Source organism: Zootoca vivipara, chromosome 14, assembly GCF_965207765.1.
Source record: "Zootoca vivipara chromosome 14, rZooViv2.hap1.1, whole genome shotgun sequence".
Taxonomy (NCBI): Eukaryota; Metazoa; Chordata; class Lepidosauria; order Squamata; family Lacertidae; genus Zootoca; species Zootoca vivipara.
The window spans coordinates 3,254,064-3,279,774 of record NC_142597.1 but is presented as its reverse complement, the minus strand read 5'-3'; the positions used below and the strand labels follow the sequence as shown (position 1 = coordinate 3,279,774).

At 43.9% G+C, this 25,711-nt stretch overlaps 1 protein-coding gene across 5 annotated transcripts in view; it reads left to right on the top strand.

The window, feature by feature from the left end:
• BIN3 (bridging integrator 3) overlaps window positions 1-25,711 on the top strand; it is a 117,790-nt gene that overhangs the window by 78,127 nt on the left and 13,952 nt on the right. For all 5 annotated transcript variants that reach the window (XM_035139693.3, XM_035139691.3, XM_088657817.1 and 2 more), the window contains 2 exons: window positions 18,833-18,974; window positions 21,273-21,407. In XM_035139693.3, coding sequence (XP_034995584.1) covers window positions 18,833-18,974; window positions 21,273-21,407 — 277 coding nt within the window. The remainder of the gene's footprint in view (window positions 1-18,832; window positions 18,975-21,272; window positions 21,408-25,711) is intronic.

The window sequence follows — 25,711 nt, the reverse complement described above, 5'->3', positions numbered from 1 at the left end:
CTGGAAGGGACCACAAGGGTCATCTAGTCCAACCCCCTGCAATCCAGGAATATTTTGCCAATGTGGGGCTCGAACCCACAACCCTGAGATTAAGATACAAAAGTGCCTGAAGAGAATTGATGTCTTTCAAACCAAGAAGACTTGGTTCTGATCTCACTGTGCGGAGTCTCATTAAGCCACCTATACACCACTAGTACTAAATAAACAACTGTTTTCTTCCAGCTCCAAGGTTTAAGTTCCTACCAAGTCTTGTGCTGCTGCTCAAGACTCTTGCTTCCTGAAAAGCTTTTGGTTATCCTGATTAAAATGTCAGTAGAAAGGTCCATATAAGAAAAGACCCTTGGAGACAAAAAAACTCAGCAACATTGTAGATCCTGATGTCTGTGAATGGACTAGGCAGACTGTGTAGACCACCATGGCTTAAAACTAAATCAGAGCTTGACCCTTAGCTGTCACACCAAGACATGCTCAAGCCACTTACATGTTTTCTTAGTGTGCTTTCCCAGCTGGTTGGAGTGGTGGTCCCCAAAGGCACCGAAAGGAGCTGCTTCCAGGCTGCAGAGCACCTGAGACACTGCAGAGAACTCCAGGATCCTGGAGAACTCCCACCCACAGCAGGGGGTGGTGTGATATATTGACTCTCCTGGCACAAGGACAGAGGGGAAGGGTCCAAATTAACCAACTGCTTAACACAGTTGGCAGTTCTCTCCCGAAGATTCACAGTTGCACTGGCATGTGTGGGCAGGATTTACAGTGGTACCTCGGTTTATGAACACAATTGGTTCCGGAAGTCTGTTCATAAACTGAAGTGAACTTTCCCATTGAAAGTAATGGAAAGTGGATTAATCCATTCCAGACGGGTCTGCGGAGTACTCAACCTGAACTTAACCCAAAGCATGGGTGTAATTCGTTCTGGAAGTCTGTTCATAAACTGAAGCGTTCATAAACTGAAGCAAACTTTCCCATTGAAAGTAATGGAAAGTGAATTAATCCATTCCAGATGGGTCCGCGGTGTTCGTAAACCGAAAATTCGTAAACCGAGGTTCCACTGTATACTAGGCCAGGGGAAGGCAAGCTAAGGCCCATGGGCCGGATGCGGCCCAATTGCCTTCTCAATCCGGCCCACGGACGGTTCGGGAATAAGCGTATTTTTACATGAGTAGAATGTGTCCTTTTATTTAAAATGCATCTCTGGGTTATTTGTGGGGCATAGGAATCTGTTCATTATTTTTTTCAAAATATAGTCTAGCCCACCACATGGTCTGAGGGATGGTGGACCAGCCCACGGCTGAAAGAGGTTGCTGACCCCTGTGCTAGGCCCAAGGCTGGATTGACGGTCCCAGGCCTGAGGTAGCAGACAAAAATGGAATGCTTAAAATGGGAGGCTCTGCTGCTGTTAATTTGACCTTTGTGAAGACCAGCAACAAGTACAGAGGAGAGGCTTCTGAAGCAGGTGAAGGTGTTGTGACAGACCCAAGGCAGGAATCCTCAGAAGCAAGAATAAATGGATGTGGAGGTTGTATGCAGAGTCTGAGGTTCATTAGAAAGAAAGAACTGGTGGTGGTGCCTCTCTTTACACTTCTTTCTGATGCTTTTTCTGTGAAAAGTAATCTTCACCTGTCCCTCAGCAGTTTGAATCAGCATGTTGCATAAGCTAAATTATATCTTCTCAAGAGGGAGTTTCTTATACAGCTGGAAGCCAGTGGTGTGTGGCAAAAATTGTCCAGTCTGGAGGCTTGCCACTTGAGTGACCAGCTTTATCCAACCCCCGCTTTTCCAGGCTAGAAGGTTCCAGTAGCCTACACTACTACGGTAGTAGCAGTGCCTAACACACACACACACACACCCCGTAACTCCATAAATCTCATCCATTAATCACACAATCCTGGTCTGTGACTCTTTCTCTGACAGTGAAAGCAGATAACCCAGCCTTTTGCGCCTCCCTGGGGCGAACTGGGGACCGGAAACGACAAAATCCGCTTTCATGTCCTTATTGGACTCTAATGAGGATTCCATACACAAAGCTAGCCACATGGCCTTCCTTGCCTCCACCCGCATTGGTGCACCCTCCCTCCCTCCCTCCCGCCTCTGGGGACTCTTAGTCTTAATCCCTTGTTCCCACTGGTTTAAACTGTCATCTTATTTTCTGTTGCTTTTTGCTGTAGTTGGAAAGGATGGTTTTAATTTCCCCTTCCTGGTGGGTGGACAAGCCTGCGACGGACGTGTGGGCACCGATTATGGAATGACAGGCATTCCTGAACCCAGCCCAAGTACTTTGGCTAGCTCTGTACCAGTCTCAATCACACCCTTTCCTGACTCCCCATTGCCTTTTCTGGCTTAGTTACTATTTTTTATGTTCTCTTAATTCCCACCCTTTCCTCTTCTCTTCCCAAGTCCTGTTTTTCTGCTCCTTTTCCCTTGTCCTGCTCTTCAGTTCTCTTTAGCTGTCCTTCAAGAGGCAGGCTTCATTTCTTCTCTGGCAGCAGATCTGCTGCTGCTCAGGCTTATTATACCTTCCAATATATATTTGCATTATCGGCCCATTAAAAACACAAACCCAATTGTGAATATTTGGAGAGGAAACAGCATTACAGAAGATAAGATTCTTTTTTGGGCAGTGGGAACAACAGAAAAATAGCCAGTTTTCTTTGGGCTGCTGATAAAAGTGGAAAGAGTTGTCTGGTTTTGCATGACTATGGGTGATCTGATAGATGTTTCTGCTTTGAAAAGGTGATTATCACATTAAGAATTTGTTCTTTTATTTATGTATTGTTCAGAAATGATACATTTTAATCCATAACAAAAAATATGGTACATTGGCCATACAAATAAAACTTTATATCTCTTTATCTACAAGCTTCCTCAAAACCTACCCAGCCAGATTCCATTCTTTGCTTTTTGACCAGGTGTCACTGCTGAATGGCTTCCCGAGCCTTTAGTGGAGTGGCTTTGAATTCACATGATCATAATGGGAAACAGCATCTGGTGTGTTGTCCCCAGACTAACAGCTGCACAACAGCACAAGCCACATTTCATATTCATCAGGGATGTCCAACACCTGGTCAACTGGTCGATCCCCGGGAGGTTCTGGTTGATCACGGTTGATCGCTGGCTCCTTTTACTTTGCGGTAGCATAATAGCATCCGGCCCTGCCCCCCTCGCCCCGTCCTCCATTTTTGCAAGATCACTGAAATGGAAGACAGAGTTATTGTTTCCTTAGCAATCTGTTGGTGAGTGACTTTTCCCCTTTCCCTTTTCTCAGTTCTGAAATTTCCCTCTCCATAATGTGACATTATTCCCTAAGAAAAGCTGAACTACTTATAACTGAACTCCCCCTAAAAAACGGGACTTTCCTCCCTAAAAAAAGCTCAACAACTTTGACCTGAACCACCCCCCCCCAAAAAGGGGGGTAGATCACTGCCAGTTTTTTATTGTGAGCAGATCACAGTCTGTTGGGAGTTGGATGTCCCTGATATACATGACACAGCTTGACAGCAAAGTCTCAAACCTGCCACAGACAGCTTGGAAGAATCATTGGGAAGGGAGTGTATTCTCCAGGAGTGATTTGAGTAAAGTGGGGAAGCTGCTTGGAGTATGCTAAGATAATGATAGTACTTACTAATGATGGTACTTAACATTGACTCAGCCCCTTGTGTTTTGAAAGCAGCAAGAGATGGTTAGGCACTTTAGATTGCCCACTTGTGCTTTAACTGTTCTGATTCCCATTTTTAAAGAAGAGGGAACATATTGCCAGATGTAATTCAGCTAGTCTGGCTAGCAGGGATTCCAAACTTTTCTTTTTCTTTTCTTTTTTACTTGCTGTATACTTTGATACGATGCTCGAGGCAGATTCCAGCACATCCCAATAACACATGCACATAAATGCATACACATACTCAGCCATATAAATATGAAATTGTTGTATTGGAACCATTGAGCCAGCAGGTCTAGTATTGTATGTAGTGACTGGCAACATCCTTCTGGGGTCTCAGGTCTTTCCCAGTCGGGCCACCTGACATTCATTATACAGAAGCCAAGAATTAAACCTACTATGTGCAAAACCCCTTCTCAGTAAGAAGCAAAAGCTGAGTCGCACTGGGCAAGAAAGGCTTTGTTTTATCCTCAGACCTTGCTTGCTGTGAGAGTGTGGATCTTCTGCCTTTTTAGAACATCACCCACATAGCAGAAGGAATTGAGATCAACCTTTTTGTGCTAGGAGAGTAGATCTCTCGTGGTATAGGACAGCAAAAAGAACTTTGCATCCTGTTCCAGGAAACCCAAGTCTTGCTATGTTGTTGTGGTATCCATTCCAAACTTGGGGCAGGCTGACTTGAAAGCTTGCATGGTGAAGTGGTTGTCAGCATACTGCTCTTGGATTCTCAGCAGGTACTTCTGAAATATGGTTTGTGGTCACTGGGCTGGGAAGGGTGGATTTATTGCTGGTTTTGTTTCTATAAATGTAAAGGACTTCATGTTTTCTTAAAGTTGTATAAAAAAAGATTGTGGTGGCACAGCAAACTTAGGATTTGGGAACACAATAGAGAATGTAACACATGCAGATTCAAACATAACAAGAAGTGCTTACCTCGATTGAATAGGAGTCCTGAAATGGGTGGTTTGAACTATACTCCAGAGTTGGCAGTCAGAAGAGGCAAACTTAAATACAGTTGATGGAAGTGACCAAATATCTTTCAGTTTTATCACCTGGATTCTATGTATTTCGAGCGCCTTGAAACCAAGTCAGGAGCTTCTTAAGGTGGATTTGGATGCTGTCTTAAGGTGTCTGAGAGTTCACTTATGAGCGTGTCCACATGCAGGATGCAGCCTTGTAAGCAGTCAGGGTCTGGATGGGAGACCACCTGGAAGCCCCCTTGGAAGCTGCCTTGAGTTCCATGAAGAAAGGTGTGATGTAAAAATAACAACCTAATAATGTGTCAGTGAACTACAAGTACTTCTTGGTGATATGTTTTTATATGCTAGGAGTACTGTAAGCTTCAGCCAGATTAATCAACCAAATCTTAAATTGATTACTCAGTGTGATTGAATTTAAACTGGTGAAGTCAGCTTTTAACTGGAGAGGTTGAGTGTTAAGAACAAGTGCTAAAAAAAAGACTATTTGGTTCTGGTATTTAAGGTAATGGAGGTGATAGCTTGTTGGAAGCTTTCCTTCCAACAATGCACGCAGGGGCATAGGAAGATAGGGGCGATGGGGGTGGCGCGCCCCGAGTGATGCAATCCCAGGGGCGCCATTGCCGCTCCATGCCCCAAAACGTGCCACTACGTCACTGCGCACGCCGCGCCCCGCCTCCAGAACGTGCAGCGCATCACTGGGGGCAGCGCACCTGCTCTCCGCCGCTGAATGCACGGTAGGTTTTATTTATTAAATTGTACATTACCTTGGTCTTCCATCATTATCTCCAAAAAGGCATTCATTTTGAGGCTTTGGCAGTATGCAGAAAATAATAATAATAATAATAATAATAATAATAATAATAATAATAATTAAATAATTATTTGTACCCCGCCCATCTGGCTGAGTTTCCCCAGCCACTCTGGGCAGCTTTCAACAGAGATTAAAAATACATTAAAACATCAATCATTAAAAACAGGTAGTTGTTTATCTCTTGACATCTGATGGGAGGGCGTTCCACAGGGCGGGCGCCACTACAGAGAAGGCCCTCTGCCTGGTTCCCTGTAACTTGGCTTCTAGCAGAGAGGGAACCGCCAGAAGGCCCTTAGCACTGGACAGATACATTTCAATTGCATCAGTCAGTTAAAAGCAGGCAGTTAATGAACTAAAAGATTAGCGACTGTGGTTATTAGTGTGCAGAAAAGCAATTCTCAGTTTGCTAATGGTGAGTGGTGTAGCTGTTATTGGATTACAGCTACTATCGTCCCTGACCGTAAGCCAGAGGTCAGCAGCCTAAGGCCCATGGGCCAGAAGCGGCCCATGAGGGTCACTTAACCGGCCCATGAGCTGCCCCTGAACTGCGCCGCCCGCTCAGTGACTCCCCGCGCACTGTGCTAAACCGGCAAAGTGCGGCACGGGGACTCTCTTCTGCAGCTCTAGAAATCGCTTCTGCGCATGACCAGATGCCAGAAATTGCACCTGCACAGAAGCGATTTCCAGTGCTGTGGACCTGCGCAGGCGCAATTTTCGGCGTCACACTGCACCGGCCCAGCCCACAGAGGATCTCCATGGGGGTGATCCAGCCCATGCCTGGTAAGCCTTGCCAACCCCTGCCATAACCCATGATGGCTGGGGCTGATGGGAGTTGTAGTCCAACAACAGCTGGAGCCTCCCTCTGCCATAGGGTAAGCAAACAATTCACCCTTTCTTGCAATGTTTGTGATTCTTCTTTTATTAAGAGCTGTATGACAGTGGAAGGCACTCCTTCAGGAGATGATGGACTCTCCTTCCTTGGAGGTTTTGAGCAGAGGTTGGATGGCTATCTGTCATGGATGCTTTAGCTGAGATTTCTACATTGCAGGGGGTTGCACTAGATGACCCTCAGGGTCCCTCCAAACTACAGTTCTTTGATTCTATTATTCTAATTTCTGGGAGGGCTGCAGCATTCAATTCAAATTGATTGGCTAAAAAGCATTCTGATTCATAGGACATAAGGTTTTTTTTTATTTTTAATTCAAAACAAGTAGCTAGTTCTAAAAACTGAAGGTAGCAAGTGCAGTCCTAGGAGAAGGAAGCATTTCGTCTTCTTTCTCTCACACACAAAATTGCCGCTTCTAAGGTGAGGCCTACTATGACCTATTGTCTTAAAACACAGTGGTGTTATTGCCTCCCTTGTTTGTAAACTTAATTGACTGAGGCTGTAGTCCTAACCCCACTTACCTGGGAATAAGCCCCTTAGAATTCAGTAGAACTTACTTCTGAGCAGACATGGTTCAGATTGTGCTGTAAGATTATTTAGTAAGGTGGTGGCCCTAATTGCAGGGATCCACCCAACTTTTTTCTCTTCTACCTGCTGTGGGACATGGTGCAGTGTGTTGAGTCCTTGTCTGCGCACAGCAGCCTAGCTGCCTCCCTCTCCTGGTAGCACAGCCTGGGTGGTAGTGGGTCTGTTGCAGTCACTGTGTCACAGCTGGAGAATGAAAGAGTGAGTTTCCATTTTTTTTCAAGGAACAGGCAGGCAGGTTGACTAGTTAATGAACACAGCAGCGGTAGGAATCCTGATGCTGCTTTCATCTTTTCAGGGCACTGTCTTTCAATCCTCATCCTTTAATTATGGGAAGCTGAAGGGAGACTGCGAATGCAAAAAGAAGTGGCAATATTATTTATAATTCAGTGTGTCTTCTAAAGACTGGCATTCCCCACCCATAGGTTAAAGTGTCACCTTAAGCAGAGTTTTGGTGGCACATTCCTCTCTACTTCCAGCAGTGGGGAAACTGCTTTCTGTATTTTCATTTAGTTACCCCCCTATAGCTAGCTACTAATACCTATTGCCTTTGAGTTTTTATTATTACCACTCCATTTACCTCTTTACCCAAGCAGATGTGAAGAATATCAGAGCTTAAAGAGTTAATGGCTCTGCTATGATGCTCTGGCCACTGTGTGGGGCTGTTTCCAGTTAGCTTTTTTTCTACTTTCGTTTTTTTTCAAGCCAGGAGGAAGCAATGGAAGAAAGCTCCCCTGGAGTTTATTAGTTTATTAATAAATGTTTGACAGTTTGGAAGAAACTGTGTCAGCGTTTTATTGCTGAGAGCTTTACACACAGAAGGGCTGCAAACCGCTACATTTTAAAGCTGCGCAGAAAGAAGAAACTCTGCTACGTTTCATGAGCCAGCGAACAGAGAGGTGCAGGAGAAGCGTGAGGGCGCCATTTTGCAGGTTTCAGTTTTAAATCTTTATTAAAAACTTTCACAACAGAATCTCCAAAGATAAAGTGATTCCAGCTTCCTTTGAGATCAGGAAACACATGGGTCAAACTTTGGGAATCCTACACATTCAGCAGTTATAAAATGCCTGCCCCAGCTCTGCACACTGAGAAATGTTTGGCAGCTTCATTCTAGACTGGGAATCTGTTGGATCACAAGCCGCCCTAACTACTCACCTTAGATTACAGCCTTTGCCCATGCAATAAGCCATTGCTTGCTCAGCTCTGGTTCTTGTTCTTGTTCTCAATCCTATTTTTTGTACCTGCTCCTGGCCTCCTTTTATTGTTTTTGCCATATACCTATCAGCCTTGCATTATTTGAATTGTGTCCTATCCTTTCAGCATTCAGTAGTGGCCCTCCATTCAGCTTCTGATCCTAGAAGTCCAATCTGCCTTAGTTAACTGTGGAATTCTCTATCATAGAATTGTAGAGTTGAAAGGCACCCAAAGGGTCATGTAGCCCAACCCCCTGCAGAGCAGAAATCACAGCTAACAATGGCCACCAGGTTAGGTGACTTTAAAAGGGAATTAGATAAATTTATGGAGGAGAAGGCTATCAGCGAATATATTCCACCTCCTGGATCAGAGGCACCTGGTCTTATGAATAGCGGTTGATGGCGAGCATGAGTGGGAGAGTGTGTTCATGTCCTTAGTTTCCTATTGCCATGCAGGTGGACATTGTGAGAATAGGAGGCTGCATTAAAGTGGGTCTTTGGTCTGATCCAGTGGGGCTGCTCTTGAGTTTCTAGATTGCTGTTGTTGTTTAATCGTTTAGTCGTGCGACTCTTCGTGACCCCATGGACCAGAGCATGCCAGGCACTCCTTCTTCCACTGCCTCCTGCAGTTTGGTCAAACTCATGTTCATAGCTTCGAGAACACTGTCCAACCATCTCATCCTCTGTCATCCCCTTCTCCTTGTGCCCTTAATCTTTCCCAACATCAGGGTCTTTCCCAGGGAGTCTTCTCTTCTCATGAGGTGGCCAAAGTATTAGCCTCAGTTTCAGGATCTGTTCTTCCAGTGAGCACTCAGGGCTGATTTCCTGCAGAATGGATAGGTTTGATCTTCTTGTAGGGACTCTCAAGAGTCTCCTCCAGTAATTCAAAAGCATCAATTCTTCAGCGATCAGCCTTCTTTATGGTCCAGCTCTCACTTCCATACATCACTACTGGGAAAACCATAGCTTTAACTATACAGACCTTTGTCGGCATGGTGATGTCTCTGCTTTTTAAGATGCTGTCTAGGTTTGTCATTGTTTTTCTCCCAAGAAGCAGGCGTCTTTTAATTTCCTGACTGCTGTCACCATCTGCAGTGATCATGGAACCCAAGAAAGTAAAATCTCTCACTGCCTCCATTTCTTCCCCTTCTATTTGCCAGGAGGTGATGGGACCAGAGGCTATGAACTTAGTTTTTTTGATGTTGAGTTCAGAAATTGCCCTCAGAATATTGCCCTCTCCTCTTTCACCCTCATTAAAAGGTTCTTTAATTCCTCCTCACTTTCTGCCATCAAGGTTGTGTCATCAGCATATCTGAGGTTGTTGATATTTCTTCCGACAATCTTAATTCCAGTTTGGGATTCATCCAGTCCAGCCTTTTGCATGATGAATTCTGCATATAAGTTAAATAAGCAGGGAGACAATATACAGCCTTGTCATGTTGTTGTTTAGTCATTTAGTCGTGTCCGACTCTTTGTGACCCCATGGACCATAGCACGCCAGGCACTCCTGTCTTCCACTGCCTCCCGCAGTTTGGTCAAACTCATGTTCGTAGCTTTGAGAACACTGTCCAACCATCTCGTCCTCTGTCGTCTCCTTCTCCTAGTGCAGCCTTGTCATACTCCTTTCCCAATTTTGAACCAATCAGTTGTTCCATATCCAGTTCTAACTGTAGCTTCTTGTCCCACATAGAGATTTCTCAGGAGACAGATGAGGTGATCAGGCCATTTCTTTAAGAGCTTGCCATAGTTTGCTGTGGTCGAAACAGTCAAATGCTTTTGCGTAGTCAATGAAGCAGAAGTAGATGTTCTTCTGGAACTCTCTAGCAGAAGCAAAGTGATGTATCTCCAAGTTCCTTGGGACCTTTTGAACAAGACTGGAGCCTGTCTTTCTAGGTTGAGAAACAGCCAGCTTCTGGATTCTAGCTCCTAAGCAGCACAGTGCTATTGCTGGCTGCTATTGCTGGCTGGCCTGTTTGTGGACTTCCCAAAAGATATTATTGGCCACTGTCAGAAGCAGGATGCTGGTTTAATTAGATTAATTAAGAGCAGGGCTGTCCTTAAATCCTAGATCAGGGGTAAGCACTGGGAACCCCTTGGCTAAATCTTCATGTGCCCTTGCACACTTGCCAATTCAGAGGTGAAAGAGGACTTTAGAAGGGTCATCTCTATGGGTGGACTCAATGGCAAACCCCTGTGGGATCTGGGACATTGACCTGCCATCTATGCATTTCCATCTCAGAACGGTATTCTGTGGTGGATTGCAGTGGTAGATAGTCTGCTCTGATTATTGTTTTCAATATATACAGTGATTGATCGCCTCATGCCTAGAAACAACTGCAAGCCTGTGTCTGAGGTGTACAATTTCAGACTGCAGATGAGGGCTACTTGGCTTTACAAATAAATTGGATATAAATTCTCATGCATGGTGATATGCTTGTCCATAGGAATGAATTCTCAGAATACAGAAAAGTGATATACCAGGGGGAAGAAGACTAGACTAGAACCCTTCTCACTAATATGTTACTTTTCTGTGTGCATTGGATCTCTCTCTTTCTCTCATACACACATATGGAGGAGTATTGAGCCTTGTGACTCTACCTCCCACCCCCCCGCACCCCCAGAATGTGAAGTGGTACCATCTGACATGACCTGCATTAATTAATAAAAAAAATTCTTGGGTGTAATTAAACACAAAGGACAGTCCTTGGAGATTTTTATGTATGTCCAGCGGGACTCCCATCTTTCACACTTTGAACATATGAATCTATAGCAACTATAGCATGGCAAGGATTGCCTAGTTAGCAAGGGCGTAGCCAGGATCAAAACTAGGGGGGGGGGCAAGCCATGATCATTCAGGGGCGGGGCCACAAAGTGGGAACGTGGGCGGGGCTACAGGGCCAGCTGGCCTGACGACATCGTGGTGGCGGCGGCAGCGGCCACCTTGTGCTTCTGGGGCTGGCAACGGCGGCGGCTACCCTGCTTGGCTGGAGAGGATGGGAGGGTCGGGCAGGCAAGAGGGGGTGACAGGGTGGGCGAGGGCAAGGCAAGGCACGGCCGCAGTCACGACGGCTCCGAGGCGTTGCTGCATATCAGCATAATATTTCAACCATGTTGTGGGTTCAAGCCCCACCTTAGGAAAAAATTCCTGCATTGCAGGGGGTTGGACTAGATGACCCTTGTGGTCCCTTCCGACTACAATTCTATGATTCTATTGATATATTGCCATAGCATATGCATCATTCTGCTTTCTTGAATTGTCCTACTCCTAGGCATAGCAGCCAACTCCTAGAGGCCTAGGTGCCTCCCCCCCCCCAATTACTAGTAAATACCGTATGTGAAATAGTCATCCCCCCCATGTTGATGGGCTTTCTATGTGGGGCTTATCTGCCCCCCCCATATTTTATTAAGAATGGAAGAGGGAGGGAAGGAAGGAAGAAATAGAGAGAGGGATAACTCATATTTGTGGGTGCCTCTGGGTGACGCTGTGATGCTGGAACTCTGCAGCAAGAGGACGGGAGGGTCGGGCAGGCGAGAGGGGGTGGCAGGGCGGGTGAGGGCGAGGGAAGGCACGGCCGCAGTCACGACAGCTCCGAGGCGTTGCTGCATATCAGCATAATATTTCAACCATGTTGTGGGTTCAAGCCCCACCTTGGGGGAAAAATCCTGCATTGCAGGGGGTTGGACTAGATGACCCTTGTGGTCCCTTCCGACTACAATTCTATGATTCCATTGGTATATTACCATAGCATATGCATCATTCTGCTTTCTTGAATTGTCCTACTCCTAGGCATAGCAGCCAAATCCTAGAGGCCTAGGTGCCTCACCCCCCCCCAAATACTGGTAAATACCGTATTTGAAAGAGTCACCCCCCCCATTTTGATGGGCTTTCTATGTGGGGCTTATCTGCCCCCCCCCCCAGTATTTTATTGAGGATGGAAGAGGGAGGAAAGGAAGGAAGAAATAGAGAGAGGGATAACTCACATTTGTGGGTGCCTCTGGGTGACGCTGTGATGCTAGAACTCTGCAGCAAGAGGAAGATACCGGTACACCTGTACAGGAGCCTTGTAAGCAGCTTTCTCTCTGCTTGATTTACAGCAGGCACGTCCAACAGGTAGATTGTGATCTACCAGTAGATCACTGGATGTCTGTGGTAGATCACTGCTAGATCACTGGCACCCCTAAAAAAAGCTCACCCAAATTTTTCCTCCTCCCTAAAAAAAGCTGAACTATGACCTGAAGCCCTAAACAAAAATGGGCCTCCCTCCCTCCTAAAAGAAGCTCAACAAGTTTGACCTAAACCCCCCAAAACAGGGCTTCCCTTCCTTAAAAAAACTCAACAGCTTTGACCTGAACCCCCCAAAAGGGGGTAGATCACTCCCAGTTTTTAACTCTGTGAGTAGATCAGAGTCTCTTGGGAGGTGGCCACCCCTGATTTACAGTATACAGATGCAGGAGGAGGGGCAGACTGGAACACCAATGCTTTTTATAAACATCACTGTGTGTATCAAAGCTACAGCCCCCCCCCTTCTTATTCACTTCCTTTTAGCCTTGCAGGGCCACCTTAGTCAAATTGAATCCTCTGCACCCTCATTAAATCGCCAATAGAACTGTTAATGCGATCCCTGAATGCCCATTAACAACTCCCACTGAATAACAATAGGGTGAATAGGGTGGACCTTGCCTGAAGGGATATTCTGCTCCATTGTCTTAACTGCTTAAGTACTGGTAGCCACTTTGCTTTATTTATTTGATGTGTTTTTGTTACAGCTGTGTTCCCGCCCCCAGCAAGTGGAGAGCTGCTCTTGCTAAAGCAAAGCCCTTTCCACTTCAGTTTTTGGAGGGGCAAAGTATTGGTTATGGTCTGTAAAATACAATAATTTTTTTCTTCTAGGGGGGGGCAGCTGCCCCCTCCTGCCCCCCCCTGTCTACACCCATGCTAGTTAGTCCTTTAAATCAAAACCACAATTATTCTGAGGCGCTTAAGTCCTTCCCAACAATGTAGAAATCTAAGTATAGAAGCAAATGTCAATAGCTCTTAGGTTTTAAATAATACCGCAGTACCTTTCCTGCTGTTATGTCTTTCGTACAGGCTATTACAGGTGAGTAGGTTTTATAGATTAGATTTGATGGTGCAGCGGCATCTGGAATATCTAAGAGCACAACATGGTGTGCTTATTGGCGTAAAGGCTTGAGGGGGAGGGAAGGGGAATCTACTGGGGCAACTCTTCCATGTACGTAGAAACCTAAGAGCTGTTATAATGGTGGTTTGGTTTTAAAGTTCTGTCTACAGAATTCTAACCGCATTTCCCAGGAGATTATGAATGCAGGTGGCAAATTTACCAGTACTTCTATTTTAGCAGCTCTGTGTGTTCTGCAGGTTTTAATGTTCATTAGGCTACTAAGGATTTGGGAGTGTTTGTATTTATTATGTAGGCATTCTGCTTCATGGTACTAAAAGCTAAATGTTTCACTGAAGTCAGACACCAACCCTAAGCTGAGTTCGGCTGTTCTGGAAAGATTTGGGACTTGTCTAAACTAAAGTCAAATCCCTCCAAATCACCCCAAACTGAACTAGGAGCCTCGGAAGCAATTTAGATATATTATTTAAATATCTCTTTCAGGTTCCCCACCCCCAAATCATATTTAAAGGCAACTAGCACAAACATCCATGCATCTATCCTTCTGAAATTTGGCAGGTTTCTTGCACCTCTCTGATATGTGCAGTTATACAAATTTTCCACAAAAGTGGGAAGGATTAATGAATCCTTCCCTAAGCCACCTTGAAACTTTAAAAATTGCCCAGGAAAACTACTGCTGTTAGTTTGAATCCAGTCCCTTGTTGGTAAACTGCTTCCTATCCAGCCTTAATTATTATTGCTGTTTTACTTTCTTTTCGACTTAGTTAAGACATTACACTAAACTATGGTTAAGAATACAGTGGTACCTTGGGTTACAAACGCTTCAGGTTACAGACTCTGCTAACCCAGAAATAACTTTGCTTCAGGATGAGAACAGAAATGGACCACCTTCGGCTGCCCACTGTTCATGGGACTCTCTCGTGGCAGGAGGGGGCTCGTGGAGGGGGGATCAGAAGAAGGGGGACAATATGTTTTGTATGTTTGTTTTCTTTATTATGTAAAATCAATATATATATATATATATATATATATATATATATATATATATATATGAAAGAACAGAAATCGGGCAGTACAGCAGGAGGAGGCCCCATTAGCTAAAATGGTACTCAGGTTAAGAACAGTTTCAGGTTAAGAACAGACCTCCAGAACAAATTAAGTTCTTAATCAGAGGTACCACTGTATTTAAATTGTGGTTTAGTGTAATGATAAACCATGATTTGCAATCTGCTAGCAAACCAGATTTGAAAATCATGACTTGGGGGCTTCCGGTTGTCCGCGCCATCTTGCTCAGACGGGGGTCCGCTCAGCGGAGCGGACCTCGGCGCTTCAGAGGTGGAAGGAATCGTTCCAGCGAAGCGAAACCTCCTTAAAAGCCCCAAATCGAGCTTTTTGGGGACGGATTTTGCCTGGCGGCGCCAAAAGCGGGCTCTCTCCTCCCCGGATCGGCTTTGTTTAAGCCCCCGAGAGCGAGGAGGTGAACCGCGGCGGACAGGCTGACACTGCTGCTCTGAGAGCGCGAAGCTGCGAGTCTGGGAAGTGGAGGCGGCCAATTCTTCAAAGAATATTCAGCAAATGAATAGACTGTGAGTAATTTGGATTCTTTGGAATGTAAATTAAGGCAACAATTTGGACCTGGGAGAGAGGGGAAAAGAGGAAGCCACCCCCCCCTACGGTAACATAAGAGACAGTAAACAGAAACCCGAAGCCGTAAACAGAAGATTTTAACTTAAAAGGATCCCTCAAAGGCATCAAAGAGAATCTCCCCTAAATGCAGGGTAAAGGGGGAAAGAGACTGTGGTTGTGAATGCCCTGCAGAAAGAGGTTAAGACTAAGAAAGACCTTTCTTTTCCTCGGGAGCCGGCAGCCCAGACAACCCAGTGAGCTGATCAGGATTTATAGTTAAATTTTATTTCTATCTTTATTTCTGGACTTTTTGGAAATTCTTTTTTGGTCTATATGCTTTTGAAATGTGAGTTTGAACTTTATTTTTAAGAATGCAGCCAGCATGTTAAAATGGAGTCGAGAAAATAGACTGCGATCATATTCCACCCCATGTGACAAGTTTTGACCTTGACAGGATTGAACTATGTCAACAAAAAGGTACCCGCCTGAGTTTCAGCGGACTGTTTTGACCTTAATGTGGGAAGCAAGAATAGAACTATGTCAATAGGAGACACAACGGCAAGAGTTGCAGCAACAATTCCAGATGGTGATGGCAGAATATGATTTCTTAGAAGATGAAGCTTTTGAAACTGAAGAAGACGAATGTGAGAATGACAATGATGGTGACTGTGATTTGGAAGGAAAAGATGAAGATGAGGACTGTGATGATTTAACACAAAATGAAGCCCACCACGAAAAAAATGATGATTTTACTCTACAAAAAGTTGGATGGAGTGCCTCCCCTTCGAGGGGGGCACGATTGGATTTACTGGAACTCCAGAATGACCACAGGGAAAAAGGAAAAATTAAGCAGAGAAGAGAAGAAGCTCAGGGGTCTGATAGGGAGGCCTGGATGGCAAAAGACTGTAAACAGGGGGTGGGGTGAAGGGAAAGTGAAGTTGTGATTGTAAGGATGGATTAATAGGATTATAACTGGACTGCTGACTATGGAACTTGCTGGATTGGTGGGGTGGAGCCGGTACTCGGGGGATGTAAGGTTAGTTTGGGAATAGTTATAGGTTTAAAGAGTGAATTGATTCTGGAAAAAGGTGAAAATATGGAGGCCTATAGAGGGGGTAAAAATTAGGCACGGGAAGAAAAAATGGGAGTTTGATTTTTCAGTGATTGGACATTAGGCGAAAATGATAATAGTTAGTTTAAAAGTGGTATAAGATATAAAGGTGTATGTTATAAAATATGAACTATGAAACTGTTGAAGATGATAAATAAGGGAGGAAAACCGGGGAAGGGGGGAGGGTGGGGAAGCCCACAAAATATGGTTTAACAATTATGAATTTAACAATTATGATGAATTTTTTTTTTCTTCTGTTTTTGTCTTTTTTCCTTTTTGTCTTTTTTTTCTTCTCTTTTTTCTCTTTTTCTCTTTTTGTATTTTCTCTTTTTTTGGTATGACAATAGATGGTTGGATGGATGAACTCCTGCGTACTGCCCTGGTTCACTGGAGCTCCCTGGTGGCAGGGGGGGGGGCTTCAGGGGCAGGGGAGGGGGAGGAGGACAGAAATCCAATCATAAAATGGACCACTTCTGACTGTTCACCTGCGTGGGATACTTCTGTGGCAGGGGAGGACCCATGGAGGGGGATGGGAAGAAGGTGGAAAAGGTGTTCATGTATGTACCATTCTTTGTAATTTGTAAAATCAATAAAAATTATGTTTTTAAAAAAATGAAAATCATGACTTGACTAGTTCTGCCCCCTTAATTTATGCCAGCAATGAGTTGATATGATATTTGAAATGATGTAATATAGGTAATCTCATTCCTCTTTTTCCAGAGGGCCCTGTGCCATAGTATTGAATAGATGAAAATGAAAGCAACCAAGCAACTCTAAATCATTGTTAGCTAAACTTGATAATGAAATCACCTAAGCACTTCTGAACCATTCAGGTGTTTCTGGATGAGGCAGGAGATAGATAATGTTGTTTCAATTTATATACCACCTTTTTTCAAAAGATCCCAACATTAAGAACACATTGTACACATTGTGGCTCTTTTGCCAATCAGGATTGGGAATATTATGTCTGAACCAACCATATGATTATTGCAAACCATTGTTGGTAAGATACTTGAATTAAGTCATAACATGAAGTAATTTTTTTGTTTGAAGACATGAGAGATTTGACTCTATAATTGAAATAAATGTTGGGGCCCTCGGGGGCTGCTGGAAGACTTTCAACTACTTTTAACTAGTTTTGTATGAAACTAGCAATTTTAAAGTTATTGGACACCTCTAAAAAGACACTGTTGAAGTTAACGAAGGAATGTAATTGTGTTCTTTGCTAGCATCTTTCCCTTAACAAGTAATTGATGCATCTTGCAAAACTTGAATTTAAACTGGATATTGTGTATGTGTGAGTGTATCTGTCATTATCTTTTCTGAGCCTTCAGGATGGGGAGAGCAAAAAATTAATTTAGATGTAGGATTAGTTCTCACATTACTCCCATGGCTGTAAGAAACCTCAGGCTAAGTAATCTATGGAGCAGGGCACTCTCTATGAGGACATGGATCAGTCACCTCCATATAATGTATAAAGTTATGTTTATATAATTATAGAATGCATAAAGTTGCTCAGGTTTGCCTTTGTGCAAGTTGGATCTCTCCCTGTCTATCTCATAAGGTAGATGCGAACGAAGTTAATAAGATTTTTAAATGTCTGTTGTGTGTGGGAAAGGACTGTAAAATATTAGTCACTTTTCTCGTGTAAGGTGTTCAGAACATACTCATAATAATGATGGTATAAAAGGACAAAAGACAAGTGAGCTAGCCCTGTTGAATTTAATTCAAGTGAAAACTTGAATGCTCACTTTAAATGATTAATTGGATATTTACTGGCAGTGGTCAGGCTAGCGATAGCCAGATTATGAAAGGGATTGGAACGGACAACTCTTAGACATGGTACCATAAGGTGTGGCAGATTACTTTAAATCAAAAACTTAAAAAGAAGCTAAAAATGGCAAGGAGAGGTTGCCAAAATAATGTTAGAAGGAAGACAGATCAAATTTATGGAAGAGGTGCTTAGGTGTTTATCTCCCTCACCAAGCTTCCCATCTCAAATACAGTTCCTGTTAACTGAATATACCTTGGGACAGACAGGTGGTCTTGGAAGTGCTGTTGAAGCCCCCTCGGTTAGGTGACTTCAGTTTCCTTGTCCTTTCAAACAGGTTTGGTTCAGGGCCACCATGACTTGCATGTGGCAGTCCCAGAGTCTTTCTGGCCTAAGATAGTAGCTCACACACTCTCATTTTGAGTTCTTGGGGGCTGGAGGGAGATGGGCTGTGGTTTCTATCTCCACGTGCTAGTGGACTGGTTAATTGGAGCCAGTGCAGATAGCTAATGGCTCCAACTTGTGTTAGAGGACATTTATTCTGACACTGCCTCTTTTCTATCAAAACTCCTAGTGAACACCTAAAACAAGAAATTAGCATGGGTAGTTGACACAGTAGCTTCTTGGTATTCTCTCTTGCTAGTTGGAGCTCAGGCATCTCCCTGTGGAAGGATGTTTGCCTAAGGCAGGAGTAGCCAACATGGTGCCCTCCAGATGCTCTTGAACTGCCATGGTCCCTGGCCAACATCTGAATGGCTCTGATGGAGCAGGTGTGTGGGAGGGGGCGGCCTTGGGAGTGAGGTGGGCTCTCCTTTGCTGGAGCTGGAGGTGAATTCTGCTTTGAACAGGGATTTGAAAAGATGACTTGCAAGGTCCCTTTTTCACTCTCTGAGTCTAAGGTTGTTTTGTGGATAAAATGCATGGGAAGGGGGGCAGTGGCAATGTTCCTTGCCTTGAGCAGTTCTGAAAAAGGCCATGAACATGGAAGCAAGTCACTAAGCTAAGCTCTCATTGGACAATTGGGATAAGTGCCATGAGGACACAGTAACTATAATTTTACCCCACTTTATTTGTTACAGATTCAGCGGTGTTTTCCCTAGCCTGAATATGGCAGTAAAGCGGCGGGAACAAACTCTGCAAGATTACAAGAGGCTGCAATCTAAGGTGGAGAAGTATGAAGAGAAGGAGAAGACGGGACCCATCCTGACCAAGTTGCACCAGGTACTGTGCCAAGAGGGAAGGGGGCTCATAGGCTTGCGGTCAGAGAGGATTGAGAGGTTTTGCAGGTTCAGGGTAACATTTTACTGGTTGTCCTAGGACTCTTTTCACAAAGTTGCATGTGCTTATCCATAGGGAATACAAAGGGAGAGTTAGTGCCATTCCATTAGGAGTGGTCAAATGATATCTCTGAGGTGTTTGTTCTTTTGGTGTCTTTAATATTTAGTTTTGAGCTGGAATTTGGATGGTTTCAACCAACAATCTAGAGCGTTCTGGTGTGTTTTAGTGTGAATAGCTTACTTACAGAGAAATCTAGTTTTCACACAGAAGATACATTTGGATGCAATACCGGCCACAAACCAACATCAGGGCAACTAGCCTTTGCCTAAGCTATCACAGAGCAGCTGACTTAGCACTAGCATGCAACCCAGCACTCATGGTTTGAGAATCCAGTAACAAACTTTGGTTTCCGCTTGTGGTTTATTTGGAGAGAAGCAAGCCACACAAACTGGTTCACATGTAACCCTAACCCATCTTCTCCGTGGTTTGTTTCCCAGCTCTGGAAAGCGATGAGCAAAACTTGGAGTCTTTGAGTTACAGGCACCTACCTGCACGCAGCTTGTGCAGAGGCTAATTTCTCTAACCATGGTTCATGGCCAGTGTTGTATACGAATGAGGCCAATATCTTCATTTAAAAGAAAATCAATCATTTGTAATATGATCTTTAGAACTGCATATGTCCATTAGGTGCTCAGCTCCCATTTGTATCTTGGTTGCTGTTGTTGCAATTTCACATTTCACATTTCTGCCACTCTTCCTGCAAGAGTAACTCCTTTGCCTCTGAATATCCTGCAAGTATATGTACACAGTTCAGAGTTCAGTTCACATCACAGAATGGCTTCCAAATTCCCCTCAGTACTTTTTTGTATGAAATAATCCAGCAAGATTTGTTGAGATCTTGAGATGTCTTATGAGATGACTCCTGTGTCAAACAGGAACATTGAAAAGGGCCGTTAATCTGTTTTGAAAGTGGGGCTAAGACTAAAGTAAAAAAGTCTTCCGGTTAAGCTGGTCTTAAGCTGGTGTTAAGAGAATTGTATTTAGGATGGCAGTTTTAGTTTTCTAACTCACTAAGCGCTACTTTGCATTTGGTGTGGCACTTGTGTTTGCTGCGGCTGTATTGGCATCCTGGAGAAGATAGGATGTACACTCCTAAACGCTCCCTAGGGAGCCTCAACCAGTCCCTAGGTGCTTAAATGTAAGTGCTCACATTTCACACTTTGAAGTTTCTTGCAGTAAACTGGTTAGGGTATCAGGGGTGAATGGATTGCCATATAAATGATGAAGCAGCTCTGAATCTAATGTTGCTAACCCACTTTCCTGTGTATGCTGGAGCCTCTTAAGAGATTGGCTTTCATTGAAGAATGCAAATTCTTAATAACTTTATAAATTGGGCATTGTGTTAAAGAATTACCATATCAACATTAAGAAAGGAGAATTCAAGCTCTATAGTAAAGAAGCTTAGAATGCTGTGTATGCATGCATAAAACTAAGGATGTGTGAAAGTGAGCTCCTTTGTCTTGATGACTGAGCAGGGAGGGTTCCCCCCACCCACCCGGAATTTCAAGTAGGGCTGTGCCAAGAGGGAAGTGGGGGGGGGCACCGTTTTCACAAACATTTTCATCTGTATCAGAAGGCACATGTGCGCACAAACATACGCTCCCCCCTCCCCCCCCTCCCCGTGTCTTTAGGCAATAGGCAGTACAATAAGTTTCTTTTGCCATCATAGTCCTGATTGTCTTGGAACACCCTTGAGCCCAGTTTAGGAAGCATGGCCATTCTAAATTTGTTTGTCCTATTGATGTCAGCATATAAACAGATCTGATTGGCTATGTAACATTGTAATGTGGTTATGTTCAATATGTGATCCCGGACTGGCTAAGACAAAGAAGCCCTAGTCAACAAAGGATATGAGCATTAAGTCAGGTGAACATTAATAAAAAGGCAAACCATTCTCAAGAGTAAGGGATTTTTTGGGAAATATTTTGGAAAGCCTTAAAGCACTACATTCATCCTAAAAATGGAAAGAAGCAAATATTTGGTCCAACCATGTTTGCTACTATGCATCTTGCCTCTTTAAGGGCTGAGGGCCATTTTATATGCTAAGGATTAAAAGGACCTTGCTTGGCCAAACTACATTTGGTACTGAACTTGGGAGGAAAGTCTCACTGACTGTTGAGGAATGGGTGAAGGATAACACTTTGTGGTCCTCTCCTTAGACTACCGTTTCTGTTCCCCCAGGCACGGGAAGAACTGAGGCCGGTGAAAGACGAATTTGAGGCTAAGAACAAGCAGCTTCTGGAAGAGATGCCGCAATTCTACAGCAGCCGCATCAATTACTTCAAGCCAAGTTTTGAATCTCTGATCCGGGCTCAGGTATGACTCAGGCAGTCTGTTGCATAAGTATCTGCTTTATTTTCCTTAATGCTGTTCAACAAGGCTGTTCAGTAGTACTTCAGTAAGTAAAAAGTGAATGCCATATATAGATGCCATCAATCTATGTTGGAATATCCAATAGACACATACCAAGGCCTTGTGGGGATAGAAGGGATGAGAGGACGAGGAGGAACACTGCAGCATCAACATGCAAGGGGCTTTTAAGTTTGGCTTTGAGGCAGCTACAGTTTGACAAAAGAAGAAGGGTCATTCCATGCCAAATCACCTGGTGCCATGTGCTCTCACAACTTAGATTTTCTTCATTTTTTTAAAAATGTGTCTATACCTATGAGATAACCTCAAAATAATTTTTTGAAAATTCCGATTTTCACGTGATTTAGGCTAATGCAATTTCTGCATCAGTTTAGAAAAAACCTCCTATTTTGCCTATTTTTCAACTAATTGGGCTTATTTTACTATCAAAATAAAGCTAATTGTCTTTCAAAATAAGGTATAAAACTGAAATTAAGTGCCTAAGAAAAGGACCACCGACCATTCAAAGAGAATTTTTGTAATTCCCCCGCCCCGGTAGGTTCCATAAGCCATAGCGCGCAAACCACAGCTAACATGTATATCATACTTTTGTTGTAGAATGGGATAACCGTGTACTTGAAATGTTTTAAAAATAAGAAGGGTGTTTTGTGTGGTTATAAAATAAATTGATTTTGAAGTAAAAATTTTACAAAAAAAATATTACTTTTTTAAAGGTCTCTTTGAGCCTGAAATAACTCACATATTCGTGAGAATAGTTAAAATTGTACCCTCTTGTGTTACAATGTCATCTGATATATTTAAAAATTAAGTTTTGTTGATTATCTAATAAAAACAAAATATGTCTCAGAGCCCTTGTTCATTTTATTGTGTAAAGCACTATGGCTTATGGAACCTACCGGGGGCGGGGGGAGAGAATGACAAAAATACACTTTGAATGGTCGGTGCTCCTTTTCTTAGGCACTTAACTCCATTTTTATACCATATTTTGAAAGATACCACAATTAGCTTTATTTTGATATCAAAATAAGCCCAATCGGTTGAAAAATAAGCAAAACAGAAGGTTTTTACTAAACTGATGCAGAAATTGCATTAGCCTAAATCCCATGAAGGGAAGGGTTAAACCACAGAGCCTAGGGCTTGCCGATCAGAAGGTCGGTGGTTTGAATCCCCGTGATGGGGTGAGCTCCCGTTGCTCAGTCCCAGCTCCTGCCAACCTAGCAGTTCGAAAGCATGTCAAAGTACAAGGGTAGATAAATAGGTACCGCTCCAGCAGGAAGGTAAACGGCGTTTCCGTGTGCTGCTCTGCTTCACCAGAAGCGGCTTAGTCATGCTGGCCACATGACCTGGAAGCTGTACGCCGGCTCCCTCAGCCAATAACGCGAGATGAGTGCTGCAAGCCCAGAGTCGGTCACAACTGGACCTAATGGTCAGGGGTCCCTTTACCTTTTTAAATCGCATGAAAATCAAAAAATTATCCTGCACCCAATTTTGGACCAAAAAAATCTTTAAAAATTTGTTTGAAGTTATCTCACACATTAAAAAATATTTTTGGAAGGAAATCTGAGTCATGAGAGCACTTTCAAGTATTATAATCAGGTTATTTGGCATGGAATGACCCAGAATGAAACAACTACAAACGCATGTAATGTTCTACATCCTCCCCACCACCATTCTCCTCCCCTTCCCTCTTCCTTACAGCATCCATTCCTTTTCCTCTGGTTTTTCCCACCCCCTGGAGGAAGGGGGAGACCCTTTATATCATATGGACATGGATATTTGTTTTGTTTTAAAAATGTGTGTATTCTCTTCCGATTTGCATTCAAGGTGGCTTAACAAAATACCATAAAAATAATCAAAACTTCATAAGAATACAAAGCAATGAGAGAGAAAAAGAATGCACAGTTATGCAAAAACAATTTAAATTAAAAGCAGCATATTAAATCATTTGGCAACAAGAAAGTCAATTCGGCAAGCTACATGGTGAAACAAAAAATCACGTTAGATCAACCCATTCAAACGCTAAATAGAAAGTAACAGCAATGATGCCAGGCAGATCTCCATTGGGACTGGCTGTCTCTTTGGTAGCCAGTCATTTGACGTCCACAGGCAAGGACCTCCAATGACAGCCTTACAAGAGCAAGCTAGAATGTAGACTCAGCCCATGATTTGATCAAATCCAGGCACAGGTCTAGGACCCAGGTGGCGCTGTGGTTAAACCACTGAGCCTAGGGCTTGCTGATCAGAAGGTCGGCGGTTTGAATCCCTGTGACGGGGTGAGCTCCCGTTGCTTGGTCCCAGCTCCTGCCAACCTAGCAGTTCGAAAGCATGTCAAAATGCAAGTAGATAAATAGGAACCGCTACAGCGGGAAGGTAAACGCCGTTTCCATGTGCTGCTCTGGTTTGCCAGAAGCGGCTTTGTCATGCTGGCCACATGACCTGGAAGCTATACGCCGGCTCCCTCGGCCAATAATGCGAGATGAGCGTGCAACCCCAGAGTCGGTCATGACTGGACCTAATGGTCAGGGGTCCCTTTACCTTTATATATTGGGGGCATTCTGTTTACTGTGGTTTTAAGAGAGTAGAAGTGTGTGATGATCATCTGGTGATGTATGTCCACACCACCTTTCATTTTATCCTGAGATTGCTGCACAATTATGCACTGAAGAAAGGAGAATCATTGCCCTTCCTTGCTTTGTTACATTGCTTAGACGTCTCAAACCTTCTTGAAAACCAAAATCAGCACTGTTGGCACTTCTAGATTAGTGGCCTGGTTAGTAGCCCACGGGGGGGGGGGGGGTTAGTTGTCATATATGGGGTAGATGTGTACGGTAGATGTGCAACCACTGTCTAGCCTACATTGTGAGCAACTGATGATGAATGGTACGTTGATGCCTAAGGGCAACGCTCAACAACAGTTATTGTAGAGGTCTTTTGTGAATAGAGAAAAGCGGTTAGCTTTTGAGAGTTGTCTTTGAGTCCGGCCACCTGCTTAGGTATGGGTGCAGGTAGCTTGCAAACATTTGCAGATGCAGTTGGGGTCACAATGACCCCCAAAGCAGAATTAGTAAGCATTGTGTGAAATGCTAGCCATGATGGGTGGGGTGGGGGGACAATTTTGGTAGATCACAAGAAAGGTTTTAACTGGGGGCGGGGAGGGGTGTGTTTTAAAATTCAGGCTTTTCAATGGGTTTTGTAAACCTGAGAGGTACTGTTGACCCCCCCATTACAGTTTGTAGCCCTGCTAAGGAAACCGAGTCATTTATCTATTGTGGGAAGAGCCAATATGCTGTGTTTTTACCCTCTATGCTCCTTTCTCACAAGTAACAAAAAGAACAGGTTCTGAGCTAAGCATCTGTGGTCATGAAGAAAAACCTAAATAATTTAAGCAGCACTTTTACAGGGTCACTTTGACCCCTACCACTTTGTCTGTGTGTGTTTTTTCAGTTTTCTCTGAAATTGAACTCCAGAGTTGTAAGAATACAGAATTAACCCCCACCTAGCTATAAGAATAAAAACATGGATGTTTACTAAACTTATGAAGAAGCATCACGTGTAATAAGCACTTCTTCATAGTCAAGATATATCTAGAGCAGAGCTTTACCTACTTGCTGGATCATCACCTTGCATGTTCCTATGACCCTTGTAAGTGAAGCCGCCGGGAATCTCATACTCCCAGCAGGGTCACCCAAGGCGGTAAGGTCAAAGGAGCTAGACAAAGAATGATCCAAAAAGTCCTCCATGGCAGAACAGGCGGATGATAACAAGCGGTATGTTACAACGACTGTGAAGGCGGATGAAGGCTGCAGCAGATAGGAATCTACTGGTTTGCCATGACTACTTCATGCCATCGGAACAGAGCCCTACTGAGAAGACTGTGCGTTGGTCAGCGTGCACTGATCTACACACATAAAACAAAATCACACACAGGCGTCTTCCAAAAACCCAACCCAAACCTCAGAAATCCCATGGCAATCGGCAAATGGTAACGGGGGCAGGATCGTGAAATCTGGAAGCCCCTAGTCATGAACATGGGCAGTAGATACGGATTCAGTCGTTCTGACTCAAGGAATGAGGCAGTTGAGCAGCTCGGCAGCTGTATCCATGACTGAGCAGCCCTTTTTAGGATCCACTGTGCTCACCCTGAAAAGGGGGAGGGGCTAGAAAAGGTGCCCTAAACATAGTCTGCCTCCCTTTCCCCCTGACTGGATTACCGCGCCCAGTGGGGTCACCACCTAGTAAAAGACAATTGA